We start from the raw sequence: 15649 nt of genomic DNA on the forward strand, positions 1-15649 counted from the left end.
GGTGAAAACAATGCGTCTCTTCTGTTTTTGAACAAAAAGCTTCACGCTCCTGAAAGCAGCACACCTCGATGGCATGTAGTGAACATCAGGGGGGCGAGACAACACATCCTGAAAGATATACTGTGAGGACAGCACTTTGTGCCATGCATTCTGATTTCAGCACATTTTGGGGGCGACGTGGACACAAGTGAGCCTCCGTTCCTCCGTCTGTCAGCACCATGTCTGCTTCTCTACAGCTGTAGTGTTCCACGGCGAAGTTTGGTCCGTGGTCTAAGTCAGGAGGGCCACGTTCTGACACAGGGCCCTGATCAGGGCGGGGCCACCAAATCAGGGCGGGGCCACCAACTCAGACAGGCCCACAGCACCTCACTCACTACAGAGGTAGTGGAGCAGTGTGTGCTGGGGGGGCAGTGGAGCTTTACGTCTGACATGTACACACACACACACACGCACACACACACACGCGCACACACACACACACACACACACATGCACACAGTCACACACACACACACACACACACACACACTCAGTCACACACACACACGCGCACACACACACACACATGCACACACACACACACACACACAGTCACACACACACACACACACACACACTCAGTCACACACACACACACACACACACACACACACTCAGTCACACACACACACACACACACACTCAGTCACACACACACACGCGCACACACACAGTCACACACACACACACACACAGTCACACACACAGTCACACACACAGTCACACACACAGTCACACACACACACACACACACACACACACAGTCACACACACACACACACACACACACACACACACACACTCCCTGCTCCTCGGACTGGGAGGCCATGGGCTGGACTGCCACTTCCTCCGGCCTGCCAGGGTCCTTACATCACTCAGAGAAGACACGCCTCTTTGGGGTGGTGACACAACCGGGGGAGAGCGCTCGGAGGGGGAGGGGTGTCCCGTCGGCAGGCACACAGACAGCAGGCAGCAGCTGCAGCGAGAGGAGCCCGGCGCCGCTACTCCGCATCGAGACGTTCACAGTAACCATCTTTCTGAGAGCTCCCCACGCGCAGGACACAAACACGCACTTCTAAAATGGTAGACCGCGAGCAACTGGTGCAGAAAGCCAGGCTGGCCGAGCAGGCGGAGAGGTACGATGATATGGCTGCTGCCATGAAAGCGGTGAGTACCGTCAGGCTGCTGCTGTCCTGACCTCTGGGTCCGGGGACCCTCTGGGTCCGAGGACCCTCTGTCACGGAGTGACCTCATCGATACACGGGTGTGTGTGTCAGTGTGTGTGTGTGTGTGTGTGTGTGTGAGAGAGTGTGTGTCAGTGTGTGTGTGTGTGTCAGTGTGTGTGCTAGCTGACCTGGCAGCAGGGGCAGGGTCCCACACTGGGGGTCCGTGTCAGGGTCCCATGTTGACTGTATGAAGGTGGTGATTAAAGAGCGCGTGGGTGAGGACGGTCCGCGCGGGCAGGATGGAGGAGTGCCGGGCTGAGGTTCGGGCTGTGACCGGGCTGTGACCGGGCTGTGAAGGGGCTGTGACCGGGCTGTGAAGGGGCTGTGAAGGGGCTGTGAAGGGGCCCGGGGAGCCTCCGCCTTCGGCCCGGTCCGGTCCATGTCAGAGGTGAAGGGCTGTGAGCGGAGCGGCTCTGCTGCGGGCTGAGCGCTGGGTGGTGGTGGTGGTGGTGGTGGTGGTGGTGGTGGTGGTGGTGGTTGGACTGCGGCGTGTTTGATGTTGGGGCGGTGCCTTCACGGGCTGCTCGGTGGTGAAACACCCGGAGGAGAATGAAGGCACAAAAACCAGGGAGGGACGTGATTTCACCGTGTGTGAGGACCAGACGGGGGCTAAATGGCCGAAGGGAGCCGGGATGGGCGGGCGGGCAGGAAAGATGCGCACACGATGAGCGGCGGCCCCGCGAGGAGGATGAGAGGGACGTCGCGGGCTGTTCCGGTTTGCACGGTGCTCGAAATAATGAGCCATCGATTTAGTGGGGGGGCACCGCTTTCCTGCAGCCTGACGTGCAGAAGCAGCCTGGCTGCTCTCTTCCTTTTGGCGCATTGAGGGCAGCAATGTTGGCTGAAGGTTGATCGCAATCGATTTGCGCAGAAGCAGCGCACAACATATGATCACATGCGCTCACCTTTTTCAGACGTGGGTGTTGGTGGACGGACAGCTTTCCAGAAAGCTCCGTGGATGTCATATTGCAGCATTTTGTGTGTGTGTGTGTGTGTGTGTGTGTGTGTGTGTGTGTGTGTGTGTGTGTGTGTGTGTGTGTGTAAACTGTAGCATGACGGAGCTCCCGTGTTAATCGATGCTGTGGACGCAGCCGCATCCCTGCGTCCTCGACCTCTTCCAGCAGGTTCCCCACACTGAGGCGTGCCGCAGCATCTGCCAAGATGCAGCACAGGCCCGCCCGTAGTGCACCATTTCAGAGGCAGCGTTTCATCAGGGCTCCACAAAGGCTGCAGCTCTGTCTGGGCAGTCAGATCACAGAGGAAGGGACAGGCTGGGGGAGAAAGGCCCACTGTCCTTTATGTCAAAGAATGGCCCCACCGTGTGTGCAGGAGTTCATACTGTGCTCCTGGGTACTGAACAGAGACTTCTTAGTGATGATACAGGGGTTTCTAGTCGTCTTTACCACCTATGGTACCCTGACATCCACAGGCCTGTCGTTTCTGTGCCACATTTCTTTCATGTTCCACTGAGAGTGACCACAGAGGTGCTGTGTGTCCCGGTGGCCCCGGCTGTGTAGGACAGTGGGTGTGTTCAGCAGTAGACAAATCAAGGTTAGTGGAAGCTCCCTTCTTACAATGGCCTCAACTCCAAGAGTCAACAAGTAAGCAAGTAAGGCCACGCTGACGTGCTGCCGCCCTCCAGGACCAGGCTGGAGTGGTGATGCCAGAGGGGGCCCGGCTCCACCCCTTCCCATTTGTGCCGAGTCAGAGAGAGAGCTGCCCCTCACCCAGCCAGTCTCTCTGCAGCACTGGGCAGCGGGGTGTGTCTGCTGCCTCGCCCATCGTTTCAGGGGAATCCCATGCCACTGCAGACATGGTAACCGCCCCGATGGCAACGGATCCGAATAACCGGGATCGCAGAACAAGGCAGTGCACCCACCCCTCAGGAGGACTGTCAACACCCCCCCGGATTCAGGAAGCAGTGCTGTGTTTTCACCACTGCCTTTTTAGGATGATAGTAAAGTCTGTGTCAGGGCAGCATGTCTCACCATCCAGTAGATTTTTACAGCATCAACAATTTAGTCCCGTATGTCTTTAAGGAGAAAACGGGGACGAAGAGAAATCAGATTTATTGAAGTTATTCTCATTATCTGGGACAGTTCTTCATTATTTAGGAGCCAGAATCAAAGGACTTTAGTCACCAACATTAAAATGGGAGACGGGTTCAGTTCTTTTCTATCATTTGTCTCAACAAAAAGATCAAGATCACATCTCATGTCTTTCCACGTTCATCTTTAAGAGCTCTGTGAGAGCAGCCCTAGAGTCTGTCTGTCTGTCTGTCTGTCTGTCTGTCTGTCTGTCTGTCCGTCTGTCTGTCAGGGGTGGCCATGAGTGATCAGCAGCTGATCAGTGACACACACCCAGCTGCTTGCAACATATTTTGAAGTGTCCCTCTGGTGTGTATTCTCTTTACAGAGCACAACGCTGTCTGTGCGTGGGTCTGTAGTGATCCATTAGCCTTGGACCAAGAGGGTCCTGGACTCGATGAAAGAGCCACAAAATGAGGTTTTTGGTTGTTCAGTAAAATCCCTGTGACTGTAAATGATGTAAAGGGGATGTTGAAAGCCAAAGAAATCCACAAAAATATCACCGAGAAATATTTTGTGCCCCAATAATTTGGTAAATGTCAGCACTTCCACACATTTGCCCCAGAGTTAGAATCCCTGCTGTCCATGCAGGTTTTACCTCCAGAGCCGTACATTAGCTCTGGTTACTGCCACCGAATTAACATATTCCCCACTGAACTGGCATAGCTACCACTAAAATGTGGACTGTAAAGTATACAGCAGCACTCTCAGTGCTACTGTATAATACTAAAGTATACACATGACAAAATGCCTGCTCCTTTGAAGTGCACACAGTTAACGAGTCATTCTGGGGAGTGACTGAATACTGAATATTCATGTCAGAGACCTCGGTACTACAGTATGCATATCTAATGCAACTCTTACATCATCGTATCCACATGGGCTCAGTGCCTCAGCCCTTTGATATAGAAAGGATTCTCTCATAAAGGCTGACCCAACAGTCCTCAACCAACCAGCTTTAATAAAAGAAATGCAATTAAAGTCTAAGAAGAGGGTTTTTACCAACCTCTTTCTAGAGGGATACAATTACATTTTGAATGTCAGTGACTTGGTTGTTCCTTTCGGTTTGAACCTGCGACTATCAGCACTTTGCCGTTTGTGCAATTAAAGAACCCAACGTGCCATTTTGGGAGGAAACTTTTACCCTTGATACCCTCAGAAAAAAAGTCTAAATGTCAGAAAGACTTTTCAAGGTTCTCAAGCAGCAAAACCAAATGCTGCCTGTGTGTGAGCCACACCAGGCTCACACTCTGTCCACACAAACCCTGGTGTGATGTGCCACTGAGACCACTGCTCAGTCTTCAGTCTGCCACTGTGGCTCGAGAACCAAGGAGTCACTCAGTACGCAGAATTAGATTCCCTACAGTAACTAGTAAAACTACAAACACAGTAACTACAAAACAAGGGTTACGCTTCAGTTCATTTTCTACATTAGCTGAAGTCCCCTTTCAAAATAAGGCCGTTTCTAGATCATGTTAGATTCTCCTGTTGGGTCAAGAAAACATTTTTATGAGTGTTGCTCCATTCAGACCAACCTCAGATGTGAGTTGGACTCGTGTCTGAAAGGGGTTTTACAGCTCCCATCACCTGACACCCTGAGCCCCATAGCAACAGCAGCTGAGAGACAGTTTTTGTCCTGGTCATACAAAGCTGTCCCACTTCTACCACGCTGTAGCCCTCACCTAGGGTCATGAGCTTTGGTCAGGACCGAGAGAACGAGATCAGTGAGATACAAGCTGTCAAAAGGTGCTTCCTTCACAGGGTGGTGGTGGGGTGGGGGGGGTGGGGGTGGGGTAAGGAGCAGACCAGAGCAAGAGAAGAGCTGGAGTAGGACTGATTTAACCAAGTGACCATGGCCAGTATGATGCGCTGGTTTGACATCATTGTTTTGAATAAGCTTTGACACGCACACACCCCTAACCCCCCCCCCCCCGACTGGAGAGCTTTGTCTTAGGAAGTGCATGGCACAGAGAGCCAGGGCTTCCATCACATTTAATGAACTGAATGCATTACTCCCCCATGGAAGTCCATTCAGTGCATTAACAGATCCGTGGTGCTGCAGCTGCTCCGTACATCAAATCTGTGCTTAATATGTAGTGACTGTACAATATCGTGTTGGCTGGGTTGGACGAAGCACTTGTTTTATCTGCCTACATGTCTGTACATCTCAGGGTGCAACAGAACAGCCAATTGTCTGACTGATCATCTGAAGATAAGCAGTAAAAACAGTTAAAGGGTTGGGTGTCCCACGTGTGTACGGTCACGTGCTCTAGATCTGTACCAGTACTGAGTGATCCTGCAGATCCAGCAGGATCCAACACATAAACGAAGCAGGTTCAGAACATACTCGCTCCAGGGCAGGTGGGACTGAGTCGTCAGCATTATTCACTGTGAAATGAGTGCAGAAATGTGAGGCTGTTCTTACAGGGCCTAACTACGCACAAGAATGCAGTAACTGCATGCCAACAAACGCTCACATGCACCAAATAGCCGTACAAATTCCTGTGTGATGGTTGTACTTAACCATTAATAACATTTTTTAAAATTGCCCCAAATCTGGCCCGTAAACACCAACACTGTCCTTGCTACTGTGAAGTCTGACACCCCAGCTCTGATTTGTCTGTTGCTATGGGAAACAACATAAGCTGGTAGAAAAACTCGGACTTGATCCGTACGAATTTTACCCGCCGTGACTTCTCACTGCGTAAATCTAAATAATTGGGCTACCTGTGTCTTACTTTTGCTGCAGGACACATTTCCAATAGAAATCCCTGCCGTATGCTGGAGTGATCAGAGTCTCCATAGGAGTGGGTGTGAGTGGGATGAGTGGGAGACACCATCAAGATCAAATGAGATTTAAAGTCTCCAAATGTGCCCACGATGTCAATGGAAGTCTGATTACTTTTTCTTTTTTTGACACCTATGATGAGTTTCGTGTTAGTTGTCGATTTCTAAACTAGGAAATTGGGTTATAGCCCCAGAAAATGTCTTCCCTCAGTCACCATTTCCAATTTTCTGGTTCATCCTCATCCGTCATCCTCATTTTGGAGTTTTTGTCCAGGGGGCACAGGAAGCGTCAACCCTATCTCTTTATTTCTGAAGTATCTGAACACACTCCTAAACCTCAGTCCAATTATGAATGAGCCAATGTCATCTCAGGACATCTCAGACAGTCTTGACTCAGCAGTGAGTCACAAAGACACTACGAAAAATAAAAAAGTTTCCCTCCTCCACACACTATAATCACTCCAATTCTGCACATATTGCTGTAGAAGGAAGTAATGTTCTCAGGTGTCATGAAATGAACTTGAGTGTTAGACAGCACCTTACTATCTCATGGCATCACTTAGCTGGTACGATGGCAATGCAGTGACATTAATGCCAGTGGGATCACGTCTACCCTGACCGATGGAGTAATACAGTTCAGAGGAACCAGGAAAAAGTGTTCACAGAGCTTTATGATTACTGTAAACATGTTCTCAGTGTGGGGTGTGAAAGCATGTACAGAATGCTATTAGGATATTCACAATTCCACTTTTACCCCCCCCCCCCGCTGCTCCCATCAGGTACAGTGGTATCAGCCCAGCTCATCAGCTAGTTGCCATTAAAGGTGCCCTGTGGGATGTAAAGCCTGTTTACTGTCAGACCTCACTAGACACACGGTGTGTTATGGCAACAAACACTGACATTCAACGTTTGCACAGCCATTTTTTAAATATATTTGAAATGTCCATTCCCCCTCCAATCTCATTGGGTTGCTCCGTTTCTTTGCCCATCAGCAGCACCAACTGTGGAGCAGCACACTGGTGTAAAAGAGTGGGTACAGTAGCACTGAGAGTGCTGCTGTATACTTTACAGTCCACATTTTAGTGTCAGCTATGCCAGTTCAGTGGGGAATGTGTTCATTCGGTGGCAGTAACCAGAGCTAATGTACGGCTCTGGAGGTAAAACCTGCATGGACAGTGCCCATGTGACTTCTTGTGCTCATTCACGATAGAGACTAAATGAAAACGTTGCTCCGTAACACTACTAGTGGTCAAAAACTCCACCAGAGACCTTCAAGTGATACAGCTGCTCAGAGCAATTGTGAGCTTGACTTCCTGGATGCTATTTCACCGTCTCAGCAGTAGCTGAAGCGTGACCACTAAAATGAGAGTCTGTCCGCAGGTAGATTGGATGAGATGAATCGTGACAATAGTTTCTGCCATTATCCAGTACAGGTGGTGAATAATGTTATATATGTGATGTGTCAGTCCTTAGTGTCCCATTCCATCACTGAAACTGTAGTAATGCATTAGCATGACGTAAAACTGGTCTGGTCAGTTGTGCTGTCAATTAATATTTTTAATTGGACTATGTGTTGAATTACTATTAGATTGTGAAAGAAAAAAGCAACAAAGCATCACTACCGTGGTTGTCTGCCTTGCGAGTCCTTGTATGGGCCTTTAATTGATTGAAAATGAAATGTAGGTCAAGCTGCAACACTATGCTTCCACTACAATCAATGAAACTGGCTCCAAACATAAACAGCAGTAAGGCCAGTCTTCCATTTATATTGTGTTACGTAAGCACTGGGCTCTGTAACACAGAAACCATCCATTGTCCGCATTTTCTGAATTATACAGCTGATACAGAGATGAGCTAATGACTGCCGATGAGCTTGAACCCCCCCTCGGTGTTTGTGTTGTTAACTTTATCCCTCACATGGCCTACTGTCGCCTGTAGATGTTAACTTACCTGTATTACACAGACTGTGAACGGCCAAACGAGGACGCAGTGACCGTCCGAGGGGGAGTTTGGTGGAGGACATAGATTTTTAATTTCCCCCCTATTCATTTTGGCTAAGCTCAGGTGTTTATAATGTCTCGTCTTCTTCGTTCATGGATTGAAATGTCACTTGACAACATGCTTATTGAAGAATGTTTGAAGTTGCTGCTTTATTGCACTGTGATGAGTTAGTTGTGTGGGATTTCATGCCACTGAAAGAGTCTACAGATTTATTACAGACACTGAAGGTATGAAAACAGTGGTTTTGATAAACAGAGACCTACCAGCCCTAAAAACACAAGTGTGAAACGTCAGCCTGTCAGTCTGTGACCACGTGTGATGCTATTACACAATAAAATCAGTGCCATCATTGCTAGTAACACCATCATTTGGTTTTATTCACGTAACTTTGTAATTACTGCATAGCAGATAACCAGTAATATAAGTCAGGGCTGCAACTAATTATTTTCATTGCTGCTTAATGTGTTGATTGTTTTCCTGATTAGTCAGTCAGTGTCTATAAAATGTCAGAAAATGCTGAAAGCTGTTGATCCATGTTTCCAAAGCCCAAGGTGACATCCTCTAAGATCTCGTTTTATCCACAACCCAAAGATATTCAGGTTACTGTGAAACCAGAAAATATTCACATTCAAGAAACTGGTCACAATGTCAACGACTTTCTCTTTGTATTCGTGAATATAGTTTTAATAATTTAATGGTCCGTTAATCATTACAGGTCTAACGGTGTAATATTAAATTCAGTCAGATGTGTAATTTTGTGCCAAGGAGTCACAGAAGGTGAGGAGCTATCATAATCCACTTCGGGCCTCTAAAGGCAGAGCACAGATCTATTTTTTAATAATCCATTACAGTAAGATGTCACACATGCACCAGCACGTCATGGGGCCATCTTATTACTTTCACTTCTGGTCATTTTGTTTGTTGCCTGTCTTGTTGTCACCACAGCAGAGAACTAGTACCATGAGAGGGCTCCAGCATGGATTAGCCGTCCTGTAGCCTAATTAGGTCCACATATCTTTCTAATTCCTTTTTAGTGATCAACCCTTCATATTTTTTGATAACCACATCAGCTCCAATCAGAAAAACTGCTGTCATGTGTGGTAGCGTAGCAACAAAGAGACACTTGAAGCTTCCTCCTCGCCACCATTACTAAGACACACACACACACACAGCCCCTTGCGTTGCATCCCCCTTTTCTTAGCACCAGGCTCCAGCCCTATTCACACCGCCAGTGACGTCAGGTAGTCCACGGCGCCTTTGTGCTCCGCTGCCTGAAAGAGGGTCGGCAGGGGGGTTGTCACATCAGGTTAGGAGAGACCGGGGAGTGAGAGCAAATGAGCAAGGAGAAGACAGAAGGAAAGCATGGAACAGGAAGAAAAATGGGGAGCTGTGGGACTGTGGCAAGCCTTCATTATGTGAATTGTAATCCATTAAATGGAAATGTAAGGCGGCAGCCATTGAGTTCTAACCCAGCCGCTACTTAGGCCCAACATATCCTCTCCCTCGCCCAGCCCTGCAGCTCTTACCATCTCTCCTGTGGATATTAATGGCCATGCAGAGAGCTGTCAAAGAGGAAATTATTGATTGTCCTGCCTGGCCTTTGTTTGTGTTAACACTCAGTTGTTTGGAAGTTTGACTGCCTTGTGCAAGGATGAGTCACGAGAGAGCATGCGCGATTGATGAGCTTTACGGGTAGACAGAGCTCCATTGTCATCGCCGCACCGCAGCTTCCGTCAGGGCTTTCTGCTCACCCTGCAGCCTTCTGAAACAAAGGCAGCCATGTTTTTACAGACGTGCCGTTCAGGCCGTGTTTTTCTGACCTCTCTGTTGCTCCACCGCTGACCTACTCTGCCTGTTGCATTCAGTGTAGGTCAGATGCTCCTTTACGCTAATTGTAATTTAATGGGCTATGGTATAGAGCGGTAAAGAGCTGAGGCTGTGCTTCAGCAATGGACTAATGGTGGGCAGGGTGACTTTATCCTGTGCTTGTAAGCAGGGTCATTACGCAACGGATGGCATTTCATTGTTTGTCTGTCTTTATAGTCTTCCAGTACAGAGGTCATTTTATTTGTGCTCGTTGTAAATTTTACAACGTCTTGTGTAGAAACACTCCCTAGTGAGCAAGCACAAAAGTCTGTCCAGCTAGTGTTCCTCTAGAGCCTGCACTGTTCATTGCAATGCAAAGGAAGGAACAGAAACAGGAACAGGGGGCCTGGTTTTGGTTGATTGTGGGACGACACTACAGAAAAATTAATGGGATAACTTTGCGTAGATAGAAATTTCCTTAAAAGTTCCATGCAGTCTGGCCACTAGTTACCCTTTGGACAGAGTTGGTCTAAGGGTGTCAATAACCAATGTCAATCTTCCTTCTAGATCTATAATGTACATGTGGAACTTTTCAGCTGAGTATTTGCTTCAGAAACAAGCCATCAGAGTTCAGAGTTCGTCCTCTGGTGACCACGGGAGTCTGACGCCATGCTAGCAGCTCAGACACAGTGGTGCTTTAAGCAACATGCTACATGTGGATGTTATTGTTCAGCAGGTAACATGTACGAGGTTCACAATAACTTAATCAGCACCTACCAACATGAACCACCAACCAAAAGACAAATTACATTTTGACGGCATGAGATGAAATGTCAAAATCATTAGAATTTATCCTCAAGGCACCTTGAATATCAGCACCAAAATCTTAGGACAGTCCATCCCATAGTTGTCAAGATAATCACCAAGCTTCACCAACCCCTCCAGTAGTGTTGGAGATATTTCAGTCTGGACAGACAACATTTAAGCTACAGGTGACAATTTGACCTGAAGGAAGTGAGGAAAGCTCAAAATGGAAATGGTTCATCCTCTGGGGAGCATGAATGTCCTCCATAAATCTGGCCCTGCATGACACCAGCTAGCTTGAAGCATGATTGAAGCAAAAAGGTTGCTTGTGGTTTAGCAGCCCCCCCTATGTTTCATCATGAACACAAGGCTGCCAGGACTGACTGCCGCCGTACGAGTCGGCTGAAAGGTGTGAGACATGAGATGGCCCGTTTGCATTTGTCCTCGCCCACAGTGCTGCAGCTTCCTCCGTACCGTCGGCCATGTCGGCGTCCTTGCCACCAGCAGCTTGTGGCCAGCGTCTCCAGCAGAGATGGTATGGCTCTCACAAGCGAAGCAGATTTTGAAGTCGCCATGGAAACAGGAGATTGCATCACTGATCGTTCTCCCTCCCTTTAACGGTTCAAATAATCTTAAGAGGATGGTCAGGTCTGTTTGAATTGAGCTGTTGCTGATGTGTATGAGGGCTCATGTATGCGGAGAATGAGTTCAGACAGACAACACATGATTAGTCATGTGTCTGTATGACTAGAGACAGTGTGGACTACTGGAGCAGGGATTAGGAGTCAAGCTTGCTCACAGGGACCGTGCTGCCCTCACAGGTCACAGGTTTAAGCTCGTCTGTCCTTGAGAAAGATGCCGAGCCTTTGCCACGTGTCGAGGATGCTGCACGTTACGCTATCATGCAGTACAACCTCCAGGGAATATTTGTCTAATTATGTGATTAGAAAGTTCCAAAAGTGACCCGTTAGTGCCTTTCTAACACTGCGGCAGCAGAGTGCGACCCCACCCTGGTACTTAAAAGACAAAGAAGAGGATACATAAACGCAGCAAACAGATTAACATGGAATGAAACAGAATAATGAATATTTTACTATATTTAGCCACACTACCACTTTCTTCACTTTGGTCCACAAATGATGAATATTGGACAGATTGCTCTGAAATTTTTAACAGGCGTTGATGTTCCTCAGAGGATGAATCCAAATTACTCAGGCGATCCCCTGATTTTTCTTCTAGTGTCACCAGCAGGTCAAAGTTTTCTCTCATCCTGTGAAATATTTTAACATGTTGTGGATGGATTGAATAGACATGATGAATTGTAGTGATGTTGGCGATGCCCTGACTTCCTCTTTAGTGTCACCATGAGGTTGACTTGCGGTTTTGAGTCATATTTGTGTATTGGATAGATCGGTCATTCATGCCCCCCTCAGGATGAACTAATAACTTAAGCCCTTAACTTCTCTTCACAACTTTTTCACTCTACCATCAACTGGTCAAAGTTTATTTTGTCCAGTACTTTGATTTATGACCAAACACTGGTAACACTAATGGCACTCCCATGAGTCTCCGCTTAGTTCATGTGTCAACTGCTAATTGGCAAATGTTTGCATTCTAACGTGCTAAGCTAAGATGGTGTGCAATAAGCTAGCATTGTCAACGTGAGCATGTTAGCATGCTTGGATTTTCAAAGCCCTACTGTGCTAGCATTGTTAGCATGGAGCTGCTAGCATGGCTGGGGATGCTTAGTGTTGTTTAACCAAAAAAGGAAGCAGTTAACTTGTTGTTAAGGCAAAGCTTTTTAGAACATGACTTAAGATTAAGATCCAAACAAATGTTGCTGCATTTAGAGATTTTGAATGAAAGTGGGTCTCCATAACATGGATTGTTTGGTTCCCAAAACACATCTTAAAAAACTCAAGTTTAAAAAGAAATAAAAATTCAGCCTCTTATTTGTTTTCTAGGGTCATTACAGCTTAAAAATAATGGCAGCTCCTGAAAGAAGGAAGGAAGGAATAACAGCACAATCCCCTCGGGTTTAAACCCAGAACTAGTTTCATGTTGACTGATATAGCGTTCAGTAAGGCCATTGTATAGGGCTGCTCCATGTGATCGGCCTGGGCCCCCTGCTTTGCTCATGGAACTGAATTCTGTGCTGAAAAAGAAAGCAACAACAGGCTTTATACTCAGAAAAGGTCTGTAAAGATGCCTCTGCTGCACGGTCCCAGTGGGGTATAAAGGATTAAATCCTCCAGCCAGACACAGGCCTGTCCAAACAAAACAAAACCAGCTTTCAGAGCTGCAGACAGCCAATCAGGAGCCACCTCAGAGTCAGTCAGCGAGCTGGAGGCGTGGTTTACCCAGCTGGATGCAGTAACTGTTGCTTCGGCTGTTGAAAAGTGTTTCTGGAGGCATCTGTGACAGTTTTCAGAGTTGTAGCTTTGCATTTCTTCGTTGATGTTGTCCAGCTGTAGATTGACGTGTACACACAGGATTAAACTGTTTGTGTTGGTAGTTTGTAGCATCTTTTATAGGTTATAACTGTTATAACTAATTTCTTATCATCATATTTAATAACGTCTGCATATTTTTGCTTTCCTTGTTTCGGCAGGTCACAGAGCTGAACGAAGCACTATCCAATGAGGAGAGGAACCTGCTCTCCGTGGCCTATAAGAACGTGGTTGGGGCGAGGCGTTCGTCCTGGCGCGTCATCTCCAGCATTGAGCAGAAGACGTCAGCCGACGGCAACGAGAAGAAGATCGAGATGGTGCGGGCCTACCGGGAAAAGATCGAGAAGGAGCTGGAGGCCGTCTGCCAGGACGTGCTCAACCTCCTCGACAACTTCCTGATCAAGAACTGCAACGAAACGCAGCACGAGAGCAAAGTGTTCTACCTGAAGATGAAGGGCGACTACTACCGCTACCTGGCCGAGGTGGCCACGGGGGAGAAGAGAGCCTCGGTGGTGGAGTCCTCCGAGAAGTCGTACAGCGAGGCCCACGAGATCAGCAAGGAGCACATGCAGCCCACCCACCCCATCCGCCTGGGCCTGGCTCTCAACTACTCCGTCTTCTACTACGAGATCCAGAACGCCCCAGAGCAGGCGTGCCACCTGGCCAAGACCGCCTTCGACGACGCCATCGCCGAGCTGGACACCCTCAACGAAGACTCCTACAAAGACTCCACTCTCATCATGCAGCTGCTACGAGACAACTTGACGCTGTGGACGAGCGACCAGCAGGACGACGAGGGAGGAGAGGGCAACAACTAAAGAGTCCAACACCTCATTCTGCCAAAACACAACACGCGCGCTCACAAATGACAAAATAATAGTTTAAAAGTTCTTAGAAATTAAAAAAAAATAAAAAAGGGTTGGGTGGGTGGTGGGCGGGGTTTGCGGTGGAACATCGGCGGCCAATTTAGCCGATGGTACTAACGCGGCTGCTGTTCTTTATTTTTCAACAAATTAAAAGTGAAAAAACGGAGGAGGGAAGACAATTTTAGTTTGAGAAATAACCTACAATTAAAAAAATGAATCCCCCTCCTCGGTAGCCTCTGCAGCATTTGCCAAAATACCACTTTAGAAGCAAGAGGTGTGTCGTTCATCACGGTGTGACCATTGGGTAAGGATACCTTCACACTGGCAGAGACTGGTCTTATCGCGCAAGTGAAGCTGAGCTGTCTTATTGTATTTGGTGAGGGGAGGAGCACTCAGAAAGTCTCGATGCTTGAGCAACAAGAAAATTAGAGTAACCTTGAATGTCATGGCCTTGCTTAGAGAGAGAGACAGAGACAGAGAGAGACAGAGAGAGAGACAGGTTACAGAGATGAAGACGGGCTTTTTAGGGGTGTCGACCTTCATCGTGTAACTTCAAAACGTACCGACATCTTTAGTTGCACCACACTATGATCGCTGAGTGAACAGCAGGTTGTCTCTGTTATTGAAGATAACAGAAATGTTTTTGTTTGCTTTGTGTCAGGTATGTGTCCAGCTCAGTCAAACAGTCATACTGTAACTAAAAATACAAATTCATAAAGTAAACTTAGTGCAGCTTGTCCCTCTCATGTGCTGATGTGCTTTATTAAATAAATTAACTGTTTTTGGACACCTAATTCTTATTGTCAGTATTGTCGTTACTATAACAACTTCTATTGGCTCCTCATGTTTGTAGGAAAAACATTTGATTGGCAAAAAGAAATCTAGATAGCAAAATAAAATCAAAGGAAAAAAACAAGTGAACATCATCAGGAGTCCACCCTTATCCAGCAGTTATGCTATCTTCATAATCAGTAGGATCTCTCAAACGGCACCTGGAACCACAGACTTGATTAGTGAACTAAGTGTAATTTGTGGACAGAACACATGCAATGTTCAGTGGAAGCTCTACAAGCAGATTTGAGGTTTGTGGATTTACTTTGTCTTCAGTTTCTTCTTGGTCAAGAAATGCACCTGCCTATTATACTGTTTCTTCAGTGTAAGATGATAACTGCTCCAATATTCTCCATAATACAATATTGTGCATGCTGGTGATGTATTTATACAGTAGCTTCAATTTATTAACTTATACTGTAGATGTTATGTATTCATATGAACATGGAATTACTAGACCTTAATCGGATTATTTTCTATTTATTTCTTTTTATTGCAATTGTTAGCTAGACTTTATTTTAATCTGTGTTTTCTTTACTCCATTTGCTGAAGTACGCTATACCAAAACAGTGATTGTTAACAATAAATTGATCTGTTACGGACATCGCTATGGTGACATGCAGTTCTTGGTAGAAGGTGACAAAACCAAACAAACATATTGGCTTGTGATCTCTGACAGTAGCAGTGAGTGTGGTGACGGTGGGAGCTCCGCAGCATCCCGGCGCTTTACAGCTTCTGGTGTTTGTGCATGT

At 47.0% G+C, this 15649-nt stretch overlaps 1 protein-coding gene across 1 annotated transcript; it reads left to right on the forward strand.

Moving 5' to 3' along the window:
* Positions 1–975: 975 nt before the first annotated feature.
* Positions 976–14113, forward strand: ywhag1 (3-monooxygenase/tryptophan 5-monooxygenase activation protein, gamma polypeptide 1). Its single transcript, XM_070843571.1, has 2 exons — positions 976–1206; positions 13362–14113. The coding sequence occupies exons 1-2, from the start codon at positions 1120–1122 to the stop codon at positions 14016–14018; spliced, it is 744 nt and encodes a 247-aa protein (XP_070699672.1). The 5' UTR covers positions 976–1119; the 3' UTR covers positions 14019–14113.
* The last annotated feature ends 1536 nt before the right edge of the window (positions 14114–15649 follow it).

Source organism: Pempheris klunzingeri, chromosome 14 (assembly GCF_042242105.1).
Source record: "Pempheris klunzingeri isolate RE-2024b chromosome 14, fPemKlu1.hap1, whole genome shotgun sequence".
NCBI lineage: Eukaryota > Metazoa > Chordata > Actinopteri > Acropomatiformes > Pempheridae > Pempheris > Pempheris klunzingeri.

Excerpts from the sequence above, each read along its gene's own strand:
- ywhag1 (XM_070843571.1), top strand. The coding sequence starts at position 1,120 with ATGGTAGACCGCGAGCAACTGGTGCAGAAAGCCAGGCTGGCCGAGCAG. Across the intron at positions 1,207-13,361 it reads TGGCTGCTGCCATGAAAGCG|GTCACAGAGCTGAACGAAGC; the intron begins GTGAGTACCGTC and ends TTGTTTCGGCAG.